The 20,734-nt window shown below is 39.1% G+C and overlaps 3 protein-coding genes across 11 annotated transcripts in view; 2 read left to right on the forward strand and 1 right to left on the reverse strand.

The window, feature by feature from the left end:
* sgip1a (SH3GL interacting endocytic adaptor 1a) overlaps positions 1-6,113 on the forward strand; it is a 95,351-nt gene extending 89,238 nt beyond the window's left edge. For all 9 annotated transcript variants that reach the window (XM_074634877.1, XM_074634882.1, XM_074634883.1 and 6 more), the window contains 2 exons: positions 673-837; positions 1,932-6,113. In XM_074634877.1, coding sequence (XP_074490978.1) covers positions 673-837; positions 1,932-1,954 — 188 coding nt within the window. In that variant the 3' untranslated portion in view covers positions 1,955-6,113. The remainder of the gene's footprint in view (positions 1-672; positions 838-1,931) is intronic.
* Positions 6,114-7,190: 1,077 nt separating this feature from the next.
* insl5a (insulin-like 5a) lies at positions 7,191-11,009 on the reverse strand. Its single transcript, XM_074636979.1, has 2 exons — positions 10,676-11,009; positions 7,191-8,726 (listed from the first exon to the last, which is right to left on the reverse strand). Exons 1-2 carry the CDS (start codon positions 10,845-10,847, stop codon positions 8,587-8,589), a joined length of 312 nt encoding a protein of 103 aa, XP_074493080.1. The 5' UTR covers positions 10,848-11,009; the 3' UTR covers positions 7,191-8,586.
* Positions 11,010-16,730: 5,721 nt separating this feature from the next.
* pars2 (prolyl-tRNA synthetase 2, mitochondrial) lies at positions 16,731-20,244 on the forward strand. The gene is made up of 4 exons (XM_074634876.1): positions 16,731-16,878; positions 18,083-18,419; positions 19,003-19,248; positions 19,323-20,244. The coding sequence occupies exons 2-4, from the start codon at positions 18,096-18,098 to the stop codon at positions 20,202-20,204; spliced, it is 1,452 nt and encodes a 483-aa protein (XP_074490977.1). The 5' UTR covers positions 16,731-16,878; positions 18,083-18,095; the 3' UTR covers positions 20,205-20,244.
* Positions 20,245-20,734: the final 490 nt, after the last annotated feature.

Consider the following 20,734-nt stretch of genomic DNA (forward strand, 5'->3'; position numbering starts at 1 on the left):
CATCTCTTATTCTCTAATGATAAAAGAAATCAGTGAAGCTACTGTGGAATATTTACACATGTTTTAAACTGATAAAGCTTAGTTTGATTTGTGCATCTGACTTGAATCTGACATCACCCGATGCACTTTAAATTGTCTGTTGCCTGTTTCATATGTTACAAAGCAAAAAGCCCCCGGGGGTTCACCTGGTCTCCAGGAGAAGAACACCAAACTAGATTATGTATTTATGTACAAGATCAGTCAGACATGATCAGTTTAGCCCGGCTTCTTTTAAACATGGACGACTTTTAACTGTTACTCTGTATCTCGTCTTTTATCTGTTAAATAGCCTCTGACAAAACAAATCTCATATGATTTGTAGATTTCTTTTAAAATGAGTCTCATTCAGTGCTTTCCTTGAAATCTGTATCCAACAAACATTTTGACATTGAACAGGCTTTGATACAAAAGCTAAATATAGCAATGTCTGTCGTCATCTATGTAGAGCTGCATTTTTAATTTTTTAAATCAGAACCAACATATCAATAGTTGTTTGCACATGAATCTTTGAACTTGATTCCCTTGTGTACGTCACTGTCTATGAAATGTTGGGAATGAAATCCTTTTACCTTCACCCTCAAATCTTTCCTCGTGGCCAGCACACATCTTTCTAAAGTTGTCCTCGTCCCTCAGGTGTGGGATCGTTGTTAGCACGCTTTCAGCTAACAGAAGGCCCCAGTAAACCGGCTCCACTGGCGTTGCAGTTCACCAGTGAAGGCAGCACCCTGTCGGGCTGTGACATTGAGCTGGCTGGGCCAGGATACCGCTTCTCTCTCATCAAGAAGAGGTTTGCTGCAGGTCAGTTGAGCATTTTAGTAGCAACATATAGATGGATCTTCCAAACCAAATGTCGTTTATCACTGTGTCAAATGATCGCTCTGTCAACTAGAGCTGCAATGATTGATCGATTAGTTGTCAACTATTAAATTAATCACTAACTATTGTGATAATCGATTAATCAGTTTGAGTATTTAAAAAAAAAAAAAAAAAAAGTAAAAATTCTCTGATTCCAGCTTCTTCAATGTGAATATTTTCTGGTTACTTTACTCCTCTATGACAGTAAACTGAATATCTTTGAGTTGTGGACAAACAAGACATTTTGGGACGTCATCTTGGGCTTTGGGAAACATTTTTCGCCATTTTCTACATTTTATAGACCAAACAACTATTCGATTAAATAATCAACAGATTAGTCGACAATGAAAATTATGTTGCAGCCCTACTGGCAACTCATCCAGTAGATCAAACCTTTCTAATTTGAGTGTCCCATATTCAAGTCACTTATTTATCACATTAAAGAGTAATGATAATCATCATTGTTTGATGTCACTTATCAATATAAGTTAAGGAATATTAGTCGATTTTTCATCAGTCTAAAAAAATTTTAAATGTTTTTATTGATATTTATATTTTAAAATCTGTGTATTATTTTTTATTGCTAATTAGTGGATCATGTACTTTCTGTAAGGGTAGATAATACATACTAATTTTGTTAATATTATTTGCTGGTAAATCTTGATTTTTCCAAGTGGTGATTTAATTGTAAATCAACTGTCTGAAATAACAGATTTCTTTAGTATTAAACTATAATTACTGCAGATTTATAGTGATAATGAATAACACAAAACATTTTTTTGTGTTCATTTTTTTTTTTTTACAAATAAAACACTTTTGTTAAAGTCGTATGCTCAGTGCAACCAAAAAATATTTTTCTGATCTAATCCTTGCAAAAAGTATTTCTGTGCTACATTGTTTTATGCATTAGGTCCATTGTCATGACTTCCATTGTTATGTAATCATGCATCTTGTACTCAGTGTAGAAACTTTCTCTGAAGTTAACAGTAGATCTATTAAATGACTGAAACATAAAACATTTCTTGGATGCGTTTCAGGAAAATACCTGGCCGACAACTAACCCTTGCTACTGAGAACAGCACTGTTGAACAGAACAATCGCAGTGGACTGAGGTTGACACAGGACGGAGGACAAACCGACACCAGACGACAGACATTAACATTTTCTGAACCCACACGACAGGTCCGCAGCCTACCCAGCAGTATTGTATAACTTGCATATAGCATCGTGGAAACTGTTTTAGGTCATGTAATTATCGTATTTGTATTCATTTCATAACATCTGTATTGCTGCAGTTAGACACCTGGGTTCTTCCTCCCCCTGAAGTCTGTGTCTCCATCCTCCTCTGGTCAATGTGTGGTGGTGTTGTTTTAAACGTTTCACTGCAGCTGCCTGACAGAAGACGTGGACAGAAAAAAGATTTTCGGCCAGATGTTTAACTCTGGATGACCAGCTGTTTGTTGTCGAAAGTCCAGGAAGATTTGGCTGTAAAAATACCCTTAAATAAGATCTTTGCAGTCAGACACACACCTCAGCCTCTGACACAAAGTCTAAAAGACTAGTTTAAGTCGAAGCAGGGCCCAGGACAAGTTATATACCTTCATTATCAGATAGGAAAATCAGCTCTTTAAATAATCCTTCTGTCAGAGTCTGAAGCGTGAGACAGCTGTCCTCACTGTCTCGCACCAACGCCGGCCGTTCGCGTGTCTTTTGCCTGCAAGTAAAAGCATTCACTGATGCATTTTGACACATGTTGTCACACGAGGAGATACGTAAATGAAAAATTTCTTTTTGGTGCTTGAAACACAGAATCAAGTAACGACAACTAGATTTTCATGCATCACCTACTGGTACTACAGGGTCACATGACTTTGGATCACATCTTTTTTAATATAAATGCACTGATCAGTCAATCAAACTGTTGATTTTAATTTCTCTGGAGACGTGGAGAGGTTTTTAGCTAGTTAGGCAGCTGCAATGATAAATCACTTTACTGGTTGCAAAAAAGAAGAAACATCTGTTTTCCCGTCAGAACAAAAAGAAGTGTACAAAGTGTCATTTTAAATCAATAATATATATCTTAAAGGGCGTTTGGTGTTTTCCTCGTATTGTCAGATAGCCTTTCTGTTGTTCCCGGGACAGCAGCGATAGACTTCAGAGTACATGACAGCATTCTATTTTTATTTATTGACGACGATGATTTGTTGTATAAAACATGTGATTCTGTATATGAATAGAATTTGAATGGTATCACACAACTCAGAACCCTTAAAGGTATAAATATTTGAACTCTCTCTCTCTTTTTGTTATCTGTGTAGTTGGGTAACCTGTGTACAGTATAAGGTATAATTTTTGAATTTATTTCAGATATAATTTTTTAACTCGAGTGCAACAGAAGATTTGAGCTATATATGGGTGAGGGGGGTAATTTAAAGAAAAAGATAAATATCTTCCTGGATGCTGTGTTATGCTTTGTGAAAGCAGTGTTAATGTAGAGTTAGTTATACCATGGGCAAGGTCCACACTTTAAAGAGTCAGTCTGACTTTTTGGGAAGTTTTCTTTTTTTCGAGAGTTCGAGATGAACAATGCCACTCTGGACTTTTAGCTTAGCATAAACACTGGAAACAGCTAGCCTGGTTTTATGGGGGTTAACAAGATATAATGTGATTGATTTGTGACTTTGGAGATTCCTTAACTTTTCCTGTAGCGCCACCATCAGGTGAAATACTGTACATAGCCCGTTTTCATTCCCAGGGTGTCAAATACCGAGGCTTTGTCAAGGCATTCGGCATGTGATACCGCTGCACAAAGCACCCTTTAGAGCCGGTATGAGACGCACCGGGCTTTCGGTTAACTACAATGTAAACCCATCTGCGTCAATATTAAACGCTCAGAGAAAGTGCGCCGGGAGTTTTGGTGATGTAGTTTAAAGAGCATAAAGACACATGGAGGGTGGGAGGTGAGGTGAGGTGGATGGGTCCAACAAACACAGGGCTTTCAACCAGGAGACTGCCGTTTGTGTCCTGTGCGTTACGTGTCGCTTTCACGTTACAATCATTTGATCGTTCATGTCATGTGTTCACAACGTCTAGTCACATTTTCACTTTACAATTCTCAATATTAAACAGTCAGAGAAATTGCGCTGGGAGTGTGGTGATGTAGTTTAAAGAGCATAAAGGCACATAGAGGGAGGGTGTGAGGTGAGGTGGATGGGTCCAACAAACACAGGGCTTTCAACCAGGAGACTGCTGTTTGTGTCCCGTGCGTTACATGTCACTTTCACGTTACAATCATCTGATCGTTCATATCGCGTGTTCACAACGTCTAGTCACATTTTTACTTTACAAACGTAGTAGTTTTAAGCCCAACCATGTCGTTTTTTTCCTAAACTTAACTTAGCGGTTTTGTTGCCTAAACTTAAAGTGTCGCCAAGGGGCGTGACAAAGCGCCGGTATGTGACGAGTTGGGAGGGGAACGTGTTGGCACATACCAATATTTTTGTTTAGGACTACCTCCAAAACTATGGTATTTCCATCAGCCTTTAATTGTACTTTGTATTTACAGCAGTGATAGTTTGCAAATGTCAGCATGCTGACATGCTAAACTAAGATGGTGAACACCGTAAATATTATACCTGCTAAACGTTGGCATGTTAGCATTGTAATTGTGAGAAGAAGAGAGTTAGCATTTAGCTCAAAGCACCGCTGTGCCTAAGTACAGCCTCACAAAGCTGACTGTAGTCTCTCAGAGCCAGGTTAACTGTTTCCCCCTGTGTCCAGTCTTTATGCTAAGCTAAGCTAAACTAACCGTCTTGTGGCTCCAGTTTAACATTCTCGGCAGGAAAGCGAGTCAGCGTATTTCCCAAATTGTTCAACTTTTCCTTTTAATAAGGTCAAGACAATGACAACAGAAGCTTGTATTAATCCAACCTTCTCAGTACACATCTACCTATTCAGTTATTCCTCAATGTCGACCATATGTCCGACCTGTTTTCTGACCTGTTTCCATTCACCTCAGTGGTACCCCTGATTATATCATGAGCACACCCCTGATCATCCAACCAGCGCTTGAATCCATGGCTTTATTTTGCATAATCGTAATGGTCTCTGTGAGATGACATGAGTTGAATGAGGATGTGGAGCGAGGTTAAGTTGACCAAAATGCTTTTTCTTTTTTTTCTTTTTTTTGTATTTTATGTGCGTGTACCCCCGAACAGTCAGTCCTCTGTTAAGGAGAATAAGCTGAATATTTTTAAAACGGATAAAAATGAAAAAATATTATATTGTTTAATGTGTAATAAACACTGTGCTGATGATGTTGAACTTCCTGAATGCTCTGACAGTCAACACGAAGAACAAAAAGTGTGTGTGAAGTGTAGCCGAAGGTCTCCGTACTGTACTGTATGTCGGCATTCTGCTAAATGCAACCAATCATGGTCCTTTCAGAGCCGTCGTAGAAGCAGAATTTAGGACAAGAGGACTATTGTCAACATGTCAATACTCCTATTGAATGATAGAGTACTTTTGATCAGTTATTTGGCTAATAAAAAGATCAGATTTGAACTATAAATAAAGGTTTTCATCAGTGCGAGGTGACGATGATTGGTGCCATTTAGCTCCCACATTAGTTTGGTAACATTTTTCTCTCAGTCATGTCAGTCCTGATGGATCAACATGGCTGACAGGAAGCTGTAACCGTCTGGGTGAACCTTGAAGCTATCAGTGCAACAGTCACTACAGCATTATCTACAGAGGCCCACCACACACATCCCCCATCATGCATCTGTTAAATTACCACTACATGTCTTTCAGCTTGAAAGTCATGTTGCAGTACTAAACTCACTCTCAGTCTGTGAGATAATTCTTTGCATTATCATAGTTAAAAAAAAATGGAACAATACTTTTACACATCTTCATCTCTGGTGAATTTGTCCTGCAGTAATTCATTATTGCATGCAGAGCATGCAGTAAAAGGTGGGGCGTCCAAGATGATAGATAGTACTGAAATGACGTGTTGTGCTGAGTGTCAGTTACCTGTATTAATGTTGAGAGGAGAGCAGGGAGTGTGTTTATGTGTGCTATAAGCCAGAATGCTTTTTGGTTCTGTACCGTTAACCTCAAACACATGTGCAAGCTGTTTGTACAGTACATAACAACGCTAAGATGAACTGAGAAACTTAGTTTGCTTCTTTCCAAAACCAATAAAAGTTATAACTGGACGTCTGGGTGTGCAGTTTTCTTTGTATTATTTAGTCCTTCTCATGAATACATACAGAAAAGTAGTTCTACTGTATATTTATTTGGCTTTTTAAAGACGCATAGCAGCATGGAGTGATGGCTGATGGACGGTCAGTGTGCCGTCACTTTGGTCCAGGCTGAAATATCTCAACAACTATCGTTTGGATTGCCATGAAACTTTATACAAATATTCATGGTCCCCAGAGGATGAATCTTAGTGACCCCTTGATGATCTCCTTCATTTTTATATTATGGTTTTATTATTATTTTATATGTATGTGTGAGTATATGTGTGTGTGTATATATACTGTATATATATTTTTTCCCAATGTATTTATTATTATTATTATTAATATTATTATTATTTATTTTATTTATTTATTTATTTTCCCTTCTTTGTGATTATTTAATGTAATTCCATTTGTAAATTGCCAAATCTTCCGTGTGTACCACATTACCTCCATCACTACAAAGAGGAATGGGGGGTTAGGAAATATGGTTTGAGGAAAACACTGTTCCAAATATGTAGAATACCAGTTCCTTTATAGTTGTACTGTTGTACTATATCTTTTGTGCCAATAAAAAAAAGTTGAACATAGATTATTATATGTTTTAGAGAAAGACTTGGATTATATTGTGTGCGCTCAGTTTCTGAATGGCTGCTTAAATATTGATCTTTGATGCTCTTTGATTGTCCTGTAACACCAGTACTGACGCTCTGGAAATCACGTTTACTTTAAGTTTATTTAACAGTACCTGGATTTCACTGCGACTGAAGTTCTTCTTACAGCCTGTTTTTGGTAGCATCTTATTAAGTCTTGGCGCATGCGTCATAATGTTTGCACACGGCGCATCTGCCCTTATATGGTGTTTAAGGGACGTTACCTGTGGTCACGTTACCTGTGGTGACGTTACCTGTGCAGGTAATAAACAATCCGCCACATGCCTCCAAGTTAAGATCAAGAGTGATTCATCATTCAGCAGGTAAGAGCAGATTTGGATGGCTAAAAATGTTTGGGACGTTTTGGTGTTTGGTGACTTCACTTACTTTTTCTCTTAAAGGGACTGTTTGTAAGAATCAAAAATTGGTTGTAACAGCAACACCTGTGGCCGTTAAGTCAACGAAAGTCAGTGTCCTGTTGCTCGCGCTCGCCTGTGTGCACGCGCTACCTGAATGTGAGCGAGCATCAGTCAAAACAGTGAGGCGACACACGTCAGCTAAAACCACAATATCACTCTATATTTCACCTGCTTGGCAGTAATGTTAGCTGACCAGACAAAGGTCTCTCCATGAATCAATGCTGATCCTAGTGTTGGCTTTTCCTGCTTCAGCCTCCCGACCGCGGTCGGAGAGATCAGGGGAGACACTGGCCGGCACCCGGTCGGAGATGATAACATTACTCGCTGCGGAGCCCCGTCACTTCACAAGACACGGGAAACCTCTGTTGGTCTGGAGGAGCTGTAGCAGTTATTTCTGCACAAATGTCCACTAGATATTCTCAGAGCTAAACTAACGCTTCTGCAGTGTGTAGTGTGCGTGCATGCACGTGAGAGGTGGAGCGAGAGAGCGAGAACGCGCGCGGTGTGTGAGTGAAGGCAGGCAGAACAGCAGAGGAGCAGAGAACAGCAGAGACTGCGGCCCTGGAGACCAAAGCTACGGTCTCCCCCGCGTCCTCCGACCGCGGCCAACACTGTTTTGCAAGACGGGCTTCACTAGATAGAACTTTGCGGTTTCGGTGCTTCCGTGTAGTTTGTGTTGGAGTCTGAGTCTGAACAGCGTAGCCACACGCGAGCGCGCATGGGACACCGACCAGGATTGATTTATACGTGTGAGAAGTTACAAACACTCCCTTTAATTATTTTTGGCGGCAATTTATGCCTTTTATTGGATAGTTGACAGTCGAGAGATGACAGGAAATGACACCTCACAGAATGTAAGCCCAATGCAAGAACATTTATTTCACAAAAATAGCAAAATGATAGAATACAGCACACGTTTCCTATAAATACGTCAAAGCAGAGACGGAAATTTTACAAATCTGCAACCCTGTGGCTACATACAGGACACAAACCCGGGCTGAGAAATCTGTCCTCTCTTTACACAAGTGATATAGTCCTGCACCCCTCAATATCATCCATGAGTGCATTTACCTCAAGTTAGTTTTTTTTAATTCTCATAGGTTAATTTATATTATAATAAGATATATCTTTATGGTTGCACATAGTTTGGGTTTGGAAACATGTTCACAGATGTGGTCCAAATTCACATCTGTAAACCTTTTTAAAGTAATAACGCACACAAATATCAAAAGCAATTAGAAAAAAATGTGGGTTTGAGCATTATTGTACATACAATACAGTGATCATATTGTTTTTAAACATCAGTATTTTGATTCAGATTTTAAGGCGAGAGCAGAGTCATTTTGGAGAGAGAAAGAGAGAGGGGGTTTGGTCTCAGCAGAGGAAGGTGAGGTCGCTCTTCCTGCAGCCCACCTGGCAGCACACCGTGGTCAGCATGTTATTAATATCCCGTCTGGTCAACTCGGAGCCCGGATTGCTGTTCTCCACACTGCTCTGCTCACCTGTGGGCAAACCTGGAGCAACAAAAGGCAGCAAATGTTAAAGAAACTTGTTCTAATTCAGTCCAGTAACCAGCTTCACACACACTTTTCATCTAAATGTCAGTCATTTTTTCAAAGTTGTTTCCAACAGAATAATAGATGACAGACTGTTTTCAGATCAGTCTTGTGTAATTGAGGTCTATGTTGTCATTAAATAAGGAAACTCTAAATGACTGCCCAGATTAACGTGGTGCTATTTGTCTTCTCCAGTGTCACTTTACTCTTTCTAATCAGCACGACTGATCGGCTAACTGGGTTTGTTTGTGTGTGAGAGACAGAGAGAGAGTCTGCTGCCCGGGGGAACAGACCAGTGCAGCTTTTAATCATGATATGTGGGATCCTTGAGCCTAATAAGGTAAAAAAGCAGACAATGACTCTGCGCTGGGGCACCTGTCTGCCTGCACACCCACTGAATTAAAAGTACAGTAAACAGCACATGTAGCAAAAACATTGAAGACACAGCAACTGTTTTATGTTTCAGTCTGACAGATAATATCTAAATATTAATCCACAATTTGCACATTTAAATTTTGATGCCTGAGTCAGTGAAAGTAACACATAAATGGTATGAGAAAGAACAGTTTCTGTCAGATATGATAAACTGGATGACATCTTATAGAAAACACCTTTTAAGTAGATAAAGAGGTACAGGAAAGATTCAATTTCTACAAAAAGAGGATGCAAACTGCAGGATTCACTTCAACACAATTTCAGCATAATATAATTTGGACATACAACAATATCTTAGTGTCTCCTCATCATTACCAGACTCATCTGTACAGTAGTTAAACCCTTAACAAGTAGCAGCTCAGGAGTGGGTCAGCCACTACAAATGTTTATTCAAACCGATAGAACTGTAAGTGGAGATCCCAGTTTATGAAAATACCAGTTATGTCAGGCTAAATTTTAGGGAAATATTTCACAATAGAGCTACAATGAATAAGAATAAATATGTGAGCATGCTTAGACACCGTGGAATACGATTTTTTAACAGCCCTGAAGCTACTTAAAGGGAAACAAAAGGGGAAACTGTATGTTGTATGTTTTATTAAGATAGTCTCATTGACATGAATATATATTTTGCAAGAGAAAAAAGTAGAACATAAGGAGTACCAAATAGTAGAAGCCCACCTGTCTAGGTAGCTCTGTGGTGTACAGTAAAGTACATCTACTACAAAATAAGTTTAAAGGATACATTTTCTGTCTCAAAACAATTCTCAGGTACCCTTATGAACATTGAAACTGATTTTTCTTGCTGTAGTCATTCTTCCTGTTCATACCGACCATTAGAAGATCACTTCCTAACGTGCTTCCAATGTAAGCAAAAAAAGTATTCCAAAGTTTTTTTTCTGAAGTAAATGTGAGACTGCAACAGTTTGGGTTAGTTGAATCAAGTGGATATCGGATGGTGACAGCCTTTTTAGTGTGAAATTCCTTCTTTGTGTTTCCCTGTGGAGCTGCAGTGGAGCGATAGTAGCAAATATAGGGATTTTTTGTACTTAAAAGGTTGCAACTCTGGGAGATATCCATTTGGTTTGTAGAACTCAAACAGCTGAAGCCTCATATTAGCTTCAGGTAAACTTTTGAATACAGTTTTGCACGGAGGTGAGGACTGTAGATTGCATTAACACTGAAAGCGCATTAGAAAGGGATCTCTTAGTGGCCGGTATAAACGGAACAAATGATTACTGTGTCAATGTTCATACGGGCACTTGTCTATTGTTTTAAGACAGACTTGAAAAAATTTTGAACCTATCCTTTAAGGCTAAATCTACACAGACACAGAAAAAATCAATTAATGTTATTCTGCATTCATTGTGTGCACATGTCTAATAATAACCAAAGAGGAAAAATTTCACTCTTCTTTTCATCACTGACCACTATGTCTGCTGTTTTGAGAATAAAAGGAGAAGTCGTCTCACCGTCCATGTCTGACTCACTGAGGAATCTCCTCCAACGGGAGCCTCCGCAGGTGTAAACGACGGCCCTCAGGAACTCCCGACCGCACAGCTTCACCGCCTTCACATCAGCTCTCACCTGGACCACACACACCACTGCACACAACAGCAGAGGCAAAGCCACCAGAGAACGCATCCTGGACGCCTGAAAGAAGTTTGTTTCCTGAAACTTCAGCTGCTCTGTCCTGTTTTCTGTTGCTTTTCTGTTATCTTGAGTCTTCTTTCTTGATCCAGTGCTTGCATCTCCTTGTGTTATATACCATCCACCTTTCAGTTCATCAATGCTGAGTATCTCTCCACTTCCTCTCTTAAGCCCATCCCAATCACACACAAACACACACACACACACACACACAGTCCTCACTCTGTCATGACAGTCAAGTCATTTTATGTTTCCGGTCGTCTCCACTTCCATCACCATGTTTAGTCGTCTAAGAGAGAGTGACGACCATCAGCCTTTTACAACCTTCAACTGACAATCACATTAGACGAGTGCAGCCTCCTTTGTGATTATGTTATTTAAGGCTGTGATTGCACCGACCTTCACTACTCTACATGGCTAATTAAGTGATGCAAAGTGATTCACAAACAGATGTTTCATCCCTTTACAACACTCTGATGGCCCGGTTGTCTTTGTCTTTACAACAGTTTGGGCCATGTGAGAGGAAAAAAGTCAATGTTGACAGTCCCATCATGGAGGTCATTACAGGGCTGCTGATGGTGCGATGTGATACTCAGCATGACATTTCAGTTGGATCATTAAAGCTGGAGGTCCCATTTAGGATGCCAATGAAATTATATTATGTTTAGTTGGAAGTGCTGTGTGGTTGTCCCTATGGTAGCAGAAAACAATGATGTAAGAATAGAATGGGAGACTTCTAAGTTAATATATGTCTTTTAGTTGTTTTTTCCTTTTTCATACTAATAATAAAAAATAATGTGATTGACAAGTTTAGCAGATTGATAAGAACTTACAAGAATTTCCTGATATAGTGAGTCTAAAGTGGTAATTTCTTATTTTCTTATATGGACTGTAACCAAACTACACAATTTGCTGTTTTCCAGGTTACGGCCTGGATTCTGCACCGATTGGGCCGTTTAATCTCCTTAAATAATGGTTTACTGAAAGGTGAAATTAGTAATCATTTACTGACTGTTTATACAAATAATATTACCTCAGTTCCAGACCTAAACAAGCTGCTAACTTTACAAATGTGTCTACTTATCAAAGACTTGGTGCTGCCCTGGTCAGCAGCTCATTTCAGGTTGGTGACATTATCAGACAGATTGGGCAACAATTTAGCACTGAGTCAGTGAACATCATGTTATACTTCAGCATGAAAATGTATGACATCGACAAACGTTTTCATAATTCATCAGCCGAAGTCCTAAAAGTGCTATGGATGAACTCATAACAGCTGCTGAACTCCATCTCCATCTCCATCATTGTACCTGAGCAAGTTCCCTCTGCTGATGAAGACTGTGTGACGCGCTTCAAAGCTCTGCAAAAAGCCAGTAAGTGGATTGTTTTGTCAGACTAAACATGCTCATGATCTCATTCCTTTCAGGTGAGGTTATCATGCAGTATCAGCAGACACAGGTTTATTAATTTAGCCCTACTATGCTGGCTGGCGTGCTATCTTTATGAGTCTTTTATGTTTAAGTCTGGGGTGTTTTGTCTGTATTATGTTCACTGCTGTACTGTATGTGTGACTAAAATGTAATGATTTTAATAGAGATATAACAGTGTTTCTGTTTCAGCATCCTCCTCATGTGTCAGGAGCTGATGAGCATAATGAACTCAGGTTTGTCCAACTGTCCTGATTGCTGACTCAAAGGAGAAGCGTGGAAGGTTACCTTAATAACCTTAAATGACCTTAAATGACCCTAAATGATCAGGGTGAGTGACATGACGTCATCTGCTATTCGGACTGACAAACTGAAAACAAGTGCTTCTGTTTATCCCTTAAAATAATGTCTAACTGACTTCAGTGGTTTTTGATTTTAATCCAACCAAGAACCGTTTTTATGCAATTCCAGAGAACCGTGGCAAAAACTGAGCAGCAGCAGCTGCAGTGAAGCAGAAAAGGTTTCCTCCCATCATGGTGGGAAGCTGATAGCTTTGATCAAATTACAAAGCTCCTACATGTTTTCAGTATTCGGCCATAATGTCATGACTGAATTTGAGAATTTAACTGACAACTGATAACATGAAGATTTGAAGGTCAGTGATATGAGTTAGAATTATTTTTACATCAATAAATGTTTTTGTTCTAACCAAGTCTATAATCCAGACTAGAGAAGAGAAGAGCTGATCAATATTCAGCCTGAGAAAAGCATTTAATCTGAGTTTTTATGTACAGTTTATACTATCCTAAAATGCTATGACATAAGTCAAAGACAGTGAAGGGCATTGGCCTTTGTCAGATGCAAATACAACATTACTTATCATAAACTATGATAAATAATCTATCAAGGACATTTTAAATGATTTTAAAATGGGTTAATGCAGCATTTCTAATTTTCAAAATACCATCATTAGTATGAAGACTGATTACCAATTTCACAGTAATATATTATTTGCCAGATAATTTAAATGAAATAGCATTCATGTTTTTATTTTTTTGGTTGAAATATTGACTTAACTTTGTCCCCCTCACGTCATAAACCAAACTTACACTCTTTTTTATGTATGGTACAGTATATTTAAAATGCAGTGTATATATATTTTACTCTACATTTCCCAGAAACCTTGAACTAAGTCTTTGTAACAGTAAATATTTGATATTCTCTATAGAACCAAACAGGCAAATGTGAGATTGCAGATAAGATCTGTTCTAATGGGATTGTTCGTATCTCAAGGAGACATTCAGTCGCCCATTTTTCTGAGAACCAAATCTTACAACTAGAGCCTCTCGATAAATGGATGAAACAGACACAAACCTAATGGGCTTGGGAATACATAAGTGTGTGTGTGTGTGTGTGTGTATGTGTGTTCAATCAATCTGCAACCTGCAGACTGAACGATGTCCCCCACACACAGTGAGAGAGAAGAGCCAGAGAGACACTCTGTTTACTGTGTGAGCCGACCATCATGTGTCTGTGTGTCATTGACTGACTGAGGGAATAATGGTTTCAAATTGCTGACATAAAATGCTATAACGCCAGCAAAAGTGCACTAACACAGACTGCATTACAGTATAATGTCAACAAAAGGCAAGGATTACATGTGATAGTATATTACGTTCAATAAAAACTCATCAATTGTCCTAAAGCAGTGTATATTGTGTTTGGTTTCAACACAATTAACTCTATTTTTAAGGCATTTTTCTTCTTTCTATCAAGCGAACAATATCTGCTACTTTTGTAATGTATTTACAATATGTATTTTATGGTATCGTATTGTGCTGTACCGTGTTGTATTGAATTGCTTGCTGAAGTATTGTAGTGATAATATTAGGCCATTCATTTCTAATAACCTGCCCAGGGACTACAGATGAACACATTTTTATGTTTTGCACTGTTACATTTAATTTACGCCTCTATCAGGAGAAATATTATTATGTTTATAATATTTGTCTTTGTGGCAAATAGAGATGCCAAGGGTAGCAAGGCGGGCTTTTGTCTTCATATAAATAATGTTAATGTTAATACTACAACAGTATTTAAGATAAGAGGGAGGTTTATAATTTATTAAAAATCTGATCAGGAAAGATATCCAATGGGCATTAGTCATTGTTTTCTAAGTTAGCACTGAAAGATGAAGACATCATGTTTAGGAAAGTGGATACAGGTCAGAGACAAAGGTTTAAAAAGGTGAAGGCATACATATACAGTATATTATATGTATATATTATTATATTATGTTATAAGTATATTAATTGATTGCGATTAATTGCACATTTTTTATTTGTTCAAAATGTACCTTAAAGGGAGATTTGTCAAGAATTTAATACAATCAACATGGGAGTGGGTAAATATGCTTGCTTTATGCAAATGTATGTCTATATTTATTATTGGAAATCAATTAACAACACAGAACACTGCCAAATATTGTCCAGAAACCCTCACAGGTACTGCATTTAGCATGAAAAATATGCTCAAATCATAACATGGGAAACTGCAGCCCAACAGGCAACAACAGCTGTCAGTGTGTCAGTGTGCTGACTTGACTATGACTTGCCCCAAACTGCATGTGATTATCATAAAGTGGGCATGTCTGTAAAGGGGAGACTCGTGGGTACCCATAGAACCCATTTTCATTCACATATCTTGAGGTCAGAGGTCAAGGGATCCCTGACAGTTTTTCCTCTCCAAAATTTAGCATAAGTTTGGCATTATTGCGTCGTTACTCCTCCAGAAGTACAGTGATCATGTACAGATTTTTACAGATGGATCGAAGAATCCACAGACAGAGGCAACAGGGGCAGCAGTGATGATACCCAGCCACCAGACGGAGAACATCAGATTACTTTAGTGTGTATGCGGTTGAACTAGTCTCAATTCTGTTAGCATTGGAGTGAGCGGAGGATATAAGAGAAAGTAAAATACTCATCTGTAGTGATTCAGTGTCATCACTGTCAAGCATTAAATCAGGAACATCCAAATACCACCAAGACCTAGTGTATGAAATATTGTTCACATAATCAAGAATAAGCAGAGAGGGGAAGGACATAGTATTCATGTGGGTACCAGTACACTCAGGGATACCAGGAAACAAAAAGGTAGATAAATTAGCAAAGGAGATGATCATGAAAGAGCAGGTCGTAAGAAGCATAAAACGTTCCAAATTGGAGGCAAAAAGCATTGTCTGGAGGGAGGTTAACAAACAGTGGCAGCAGCATGGGGATAGAGAGTCCAAAGGGAAACATTTACACAAAATCCAAAATGAAGTAGAAGGGTTAAAAAGTCATGGTAAAAAACATAAAAAAGAACAGGTTATAATTAGCAGACTAAGAATTGGGCACTGCCAATTGAACAGCTCACTGCATATTATTGGAAAACACCCTACTGGTCACTGTAGCGAGTGTCAGTTCATGGAGACAGTTGAACATGTACTTACTTCATGCACAAAATATGAGTTAAATAGACAAGAGTATGTTAGCAGGTTTGCAGAGGGTGGCACCAGTGGAGAATAGGGTGGAGGATTTGCTTGGATGCGGTGGAGAGGAGAAAGGTGATTTTTAGGTTTCTGATCAACACTGGATTAATTAAGAGACTGTAGTACGATACGATACGATACGATACGATACGATACGATACGATACGATACGATACGATACAACTTTATTGTCAGTTTGCACTGAAATTCATTTTGCCTCCATAGGCAGCTCAGTTTGAGAAAAAGTACACAAACAATAGACATACTGTTACCATAAACAGGCAGACAAGTAAGACCCATCAGACAAAAAAACAAAACACATCACAATCATTCATACATAACCCATTATAAAATGACCATCTGTCCTCTGGATTTACATGTCTTTAGCAGCACATTAATTATTATTTAGCAACAAGATGGACTGATGGACAAAAGCTTTCTTTAGCCTGATGCGGTTAAATGTCGGGACTCTGAATCGCCTCTTGGAGGGCAGATGTTGAAATTCCCCATTTAAAACATGTAAGGGATCAGAAGAGATGCTGTTGGCAAGTCTGAGCATACTCTTGTTGTGACTTGCTTGAAAGGAAGGTGTCACAGGTTGGCCGCAGATTTTGATTTGGCTATAAAGTTTAGTTTTAAGTTTTACAGAGAGACTACTGAGCCAGGCTGTGCTGCAGTACAACAGGACACTCTGAATCACTGAACTGAAAAATAGAAAACTAATCTGGCTACTGGCTCCAAATGATCTGAGTCTAGTAGAGTAGGGTTAGTGGACGGATAAAACCAGAAGGAGGCAGCAATGCAACACAAAGGATGTCATCTGCAGTAAAACCCCAAAGAAGAAGAAGAAGAAGAAGTTCCTCCTCCACACCTGCAGGTGTCGCTGTGACGTCAGAGCGACGAGCATCCGGATGTGTAGCTGAGGATGACGTCACGGCAGTATGGTGACAGGCTGCAGAGACCTTCAATGTTTCACATGTTTGTCAACTTGATAGAAATGCCAGTCTTTAGTCGTTTACTCAGATAATCTACTCGGAACAATCAGACAGTAGTTGTCGGTGCCAAGGTGAGTCCTGATTACGTGTTCTGCGTCACGTTACGTAGCGACGTCGTTAAATGCTCACCTCAGCTGCTGGATTTAGTGACATCATGTATCTGTGAACTGTTGCTGCTGTGAACACGTGTGACATCTGTCAGTGGCATCTACCTTCACCACCAGCTCTCTGCATTCATGTTATACATCTGTAGCTTATTCCTAGGACCAAATAGATAAATTACTGAGTGTTGACGACCTTGACTTCACCTGTTTACTACCTGCATGCTCCTATAGGCTACTACTCCTACTAACATACCCTCATTAGATCATGTGTGTTTGTGTCAGTGGTGGAAGAAGTACTCAGTCTCTTCTTTTTATTCCTTTTTTTTTTTTTTTTTTTTTACAAACACAACAAAACATAACACCAGTGCCATAATACAAAAAAAAATTACATCTTACACTTAACATTTAATATGTACATACATATATACACATATGCATCGCTTCCCACTCCCACACAGAGACAGGTCCAGCCTACTCACCCCTAGAGGTAAAGTTACAGAAAAAATAACATACAAATATTTTTTAAATAATTTAATTAGTTCATTAGAATTAAAAGTATTATGTACTACAGTAGTATAGTTCATGGTGGTAAGATAGCAACCTTAAATAAATAAATACATTTATTAATTAAATAAATGTAGAGAAAAAATGAAAACGGCACATAGAAAATAATTATTAAGTAAATACCCTAGGAAGGTTAAGAAGATTCTATATAAGTGATCCATGAATCTTATATCCTATAGAAAAGCTGTGGGCTACCTCTTATAGCATAGATTATTTTTTCCAAGTAAAAGTAGCGATGCCACAGGGTAGAAATACTCAAACTACTACTACTATATTAATACTAAAATTTTACTTAAGTTGACTAAAAGTACAAAAGTATCACAAAAGTGAAAGTACTCCTTATGCAGAATGGTCCATTTCAGAAAAATATATATTATTTAATTATAATTATTGATGCATTATTATGTACATTACTTTAATGTTGCAGCTGATAAAGGTTGTACTTATTTCTTACTATATATATACTGCTGGGTAGCATTTTTGAGAACATTTGGCATTTTCCCTGGAAAAAGGACTCTAACGGTTAATCAGTCATCAAAAATTGCTTATTTATTGTCTGTGAATTGAGTAATAGTTTTAGCTCTAACTGATTTGTCTCATCTAACAGGTCTGGATCTGCCATGGAGCCCATAATGAATCAGATTTGGCCGAGAGTCTTCCAGCGGCTCCACAGAACCTCAGTACTTCTCCGGAGGAACCATTCAGGATGTGCTGAGCACGCCGCTGTTCCTGCCTCCACCAGCTCCAGACACGTCAGGCCCACACTCCTGGTGTCCCGCCTCTACCAGCCCTCAAACCTGCGTGATGTGGGGCAGGACAGCCGGCTGCAAGGAGAGATGACCTGTAAGAGTCAAAGGCTCATGCAGCAGGCCGGCCTCATCCATCCGTCCAACCCCGGCTGTTACTACTACCTTCCTGCCACCGTCCGCTCCATGGAGAAGCTGGTGAGACTAGTTTTTTATTCTACATGTCAAGTAAGCATGGTGAATCTGCTTGTGTCATGTCCACAAACTAATGTTTTGACCCAGCTATATAAATGCAAATAGAAAAATAGACTGATTCAAAGACTGATGAATCATCAAGTGTATGTTGTTGTTGATGTGTAATTTTTAGAGTTCACCTTTTTGCATGGAAATTGGTTAATTTATTTATCTGTTTATGTCACGATTTTGCTGTCTTCCTCTCTTCATTAATAATAATGATTTTTTAGATTGCTGTTAATTTCTTTATTTTGAAAAATAGCAACAAGCACAAATGACAAAAAAAAAATCACATGCACATATGGTAACTTGGTTTCTGGTTTATAGGTCACACAATATACAGTATAACAATATATACAATACAGTATATAAGTAATATTTTCCTTTTCAGATTGATTTATTCAAATATTTTAAGAGGCCTGAAGAGATAGAATTGTTTAGCAATTCATAACAAAAAGGAAAATATTACAGCGAAGTCTATTTGGGGGCAAGATTGGAATATAAATGTTTTAATTAGTTAAAAATAACTGCTGTCTTAAATCCACAGGTGAGAGTAATTGACCAAGAGATGCAGGGTATCGGTGGGCAGAAGATGGACATGCCCAGTTTGTGCTCAGCTGATCTCTGGAAAACCAGTGAGCGCTGGGATTTGATGGGAAAGGAGCTGTTCCGTCTGAAAGACCGCCACGGAGCCGACTACTGCCTGGGCCCCACGCATGAGGAGGCAGTGACGACGCTGGTCGCTCACCAGACGACTCTCTCCTACAGACAGCTTCCTCTGCTTCTTTATCAGGTAGCCTTTAATCTTGTCACCACCAGTGTATTTGTTAAAATAAGCCGCACTCTTAATTAATTTTTTTAAAACAGATCACCCGCAAATTCAGAGATGAACCAAAGCCGAAGTTTGGTCTTCTTCGTGGGAGGGAGTTCTACATGAAGGACATGTACTCATTTGATGTGAGTGAAGAAGCAGCTTACGAGACCTATGAATCTGTGTGCCAGGCATACACCAGGCTCTTCGCCCGGCTGGGTCTGCGTTGCGTTCAGGTGCAGGCGGACACGGGCAACATCGGCGGTAAACTCTCCCACGAGTTCCAGCTGCCAGCAGACATCGGTGAGGACCGGCTTCTGGTCTGTGGGAGCTGCTCCTTCTCTGCTAATGTAGAGACCATGTCATCAGACACAACTGACTGCCCACAGTGCAAAACTGGCACACTGGTAGAGTCAAAGGGTATAGAGGTCGGCCACACCTTTTATCTGGGTAAAAAGTACTCTCATATATTCAATGCCACCTTTAGCAATGCCCAGAACAAGCCTAGTATTGCAGAGATGGGCTGCTACGGTCTTGGGGTAACTCGTATCCTCGCTGCAGCCATAGAGGTGTTGTCATTAGAAGAGGGGATCCGCTGGCCAGGCCTTATCGCCCCTTACCAGGCGTGTGTTTTACCCCCAAAGAAGGGCAGCAAGATCGATGAGGCGGCAGTCTTAGCTGAGGAACTGGTTCACACTTTGGGAGAGACCATGCCTCGTTTGAGAGGTGAAGTTGTGCTCGATGACCGTACACAGATGACCATTGGAAAGAGGCTGAAGGATGCCAGCAGACTGGGCTACCCGTATGTTATCGTAGTAGGACAGGGAGCTCTGGAGGAAACACCCAGGTTTGAAGTGATCTGTCAGCAGACTGGTGAGACGATGTTTCTCAGTAAAGATGGACTGTTCGATCTTCTGGGAAGAGTGGAAACTGTATGAATAACAACTCTGAATATGGAAATAAATGTTTTATTTTATGTTTGTGTGTATGATGCCTTCGCTGAGGTGGTGGGGGAAGAAGAGAAAAGCCTTGTATGTTTTTTTTAAGTTTTGTCTAAGAGGACTAAGAGTTTATTTTAAAGTTATAAAACCTATAATTTACATGCTGAACAGAAATAATGACCATTTGCTGTCGTGTTTTAAGATTTGCATCTGTAACATACAACTGACCTCTCGGTACAACAGAATGCTGGCATTTGTTAAATACTGTAAATACAACCAAGTCAAGGAAAAGCGAAAAATAAAATGCCCATTTCCAGTGATGAAAGAAGTACTCAGTTATTACATAAAAGCAGAAAGTCATTGTTGCTGGTCAAAGTTAATTTTAGCTAACGTTACTTTATATTCTATTGGGTGGTATAATCTATAAGAATTCCTCATAGACTATTTCATAAAATAATCTGGTGTTTTGTAAGAAAATTGTTACCTGCAAAGTGACTAGTAAACTGTTATGGTAATTATGTAAAAAA

This window comes from Sebastes fasciatus, chromosome 5 (genome assembly GCF_043250625.1).
Source record: "Sebastes fasciatus isolate fSebFas1 chromosome 5, fSebFas1.pri, whole genome shotgun sequence".
Taxonomy (NCBI): Eukaryota; Metazoa; Chordata; class Actinopteri; order Perciformes; family Sebastidae; genus Sebastes; species Sebastes fasciatus.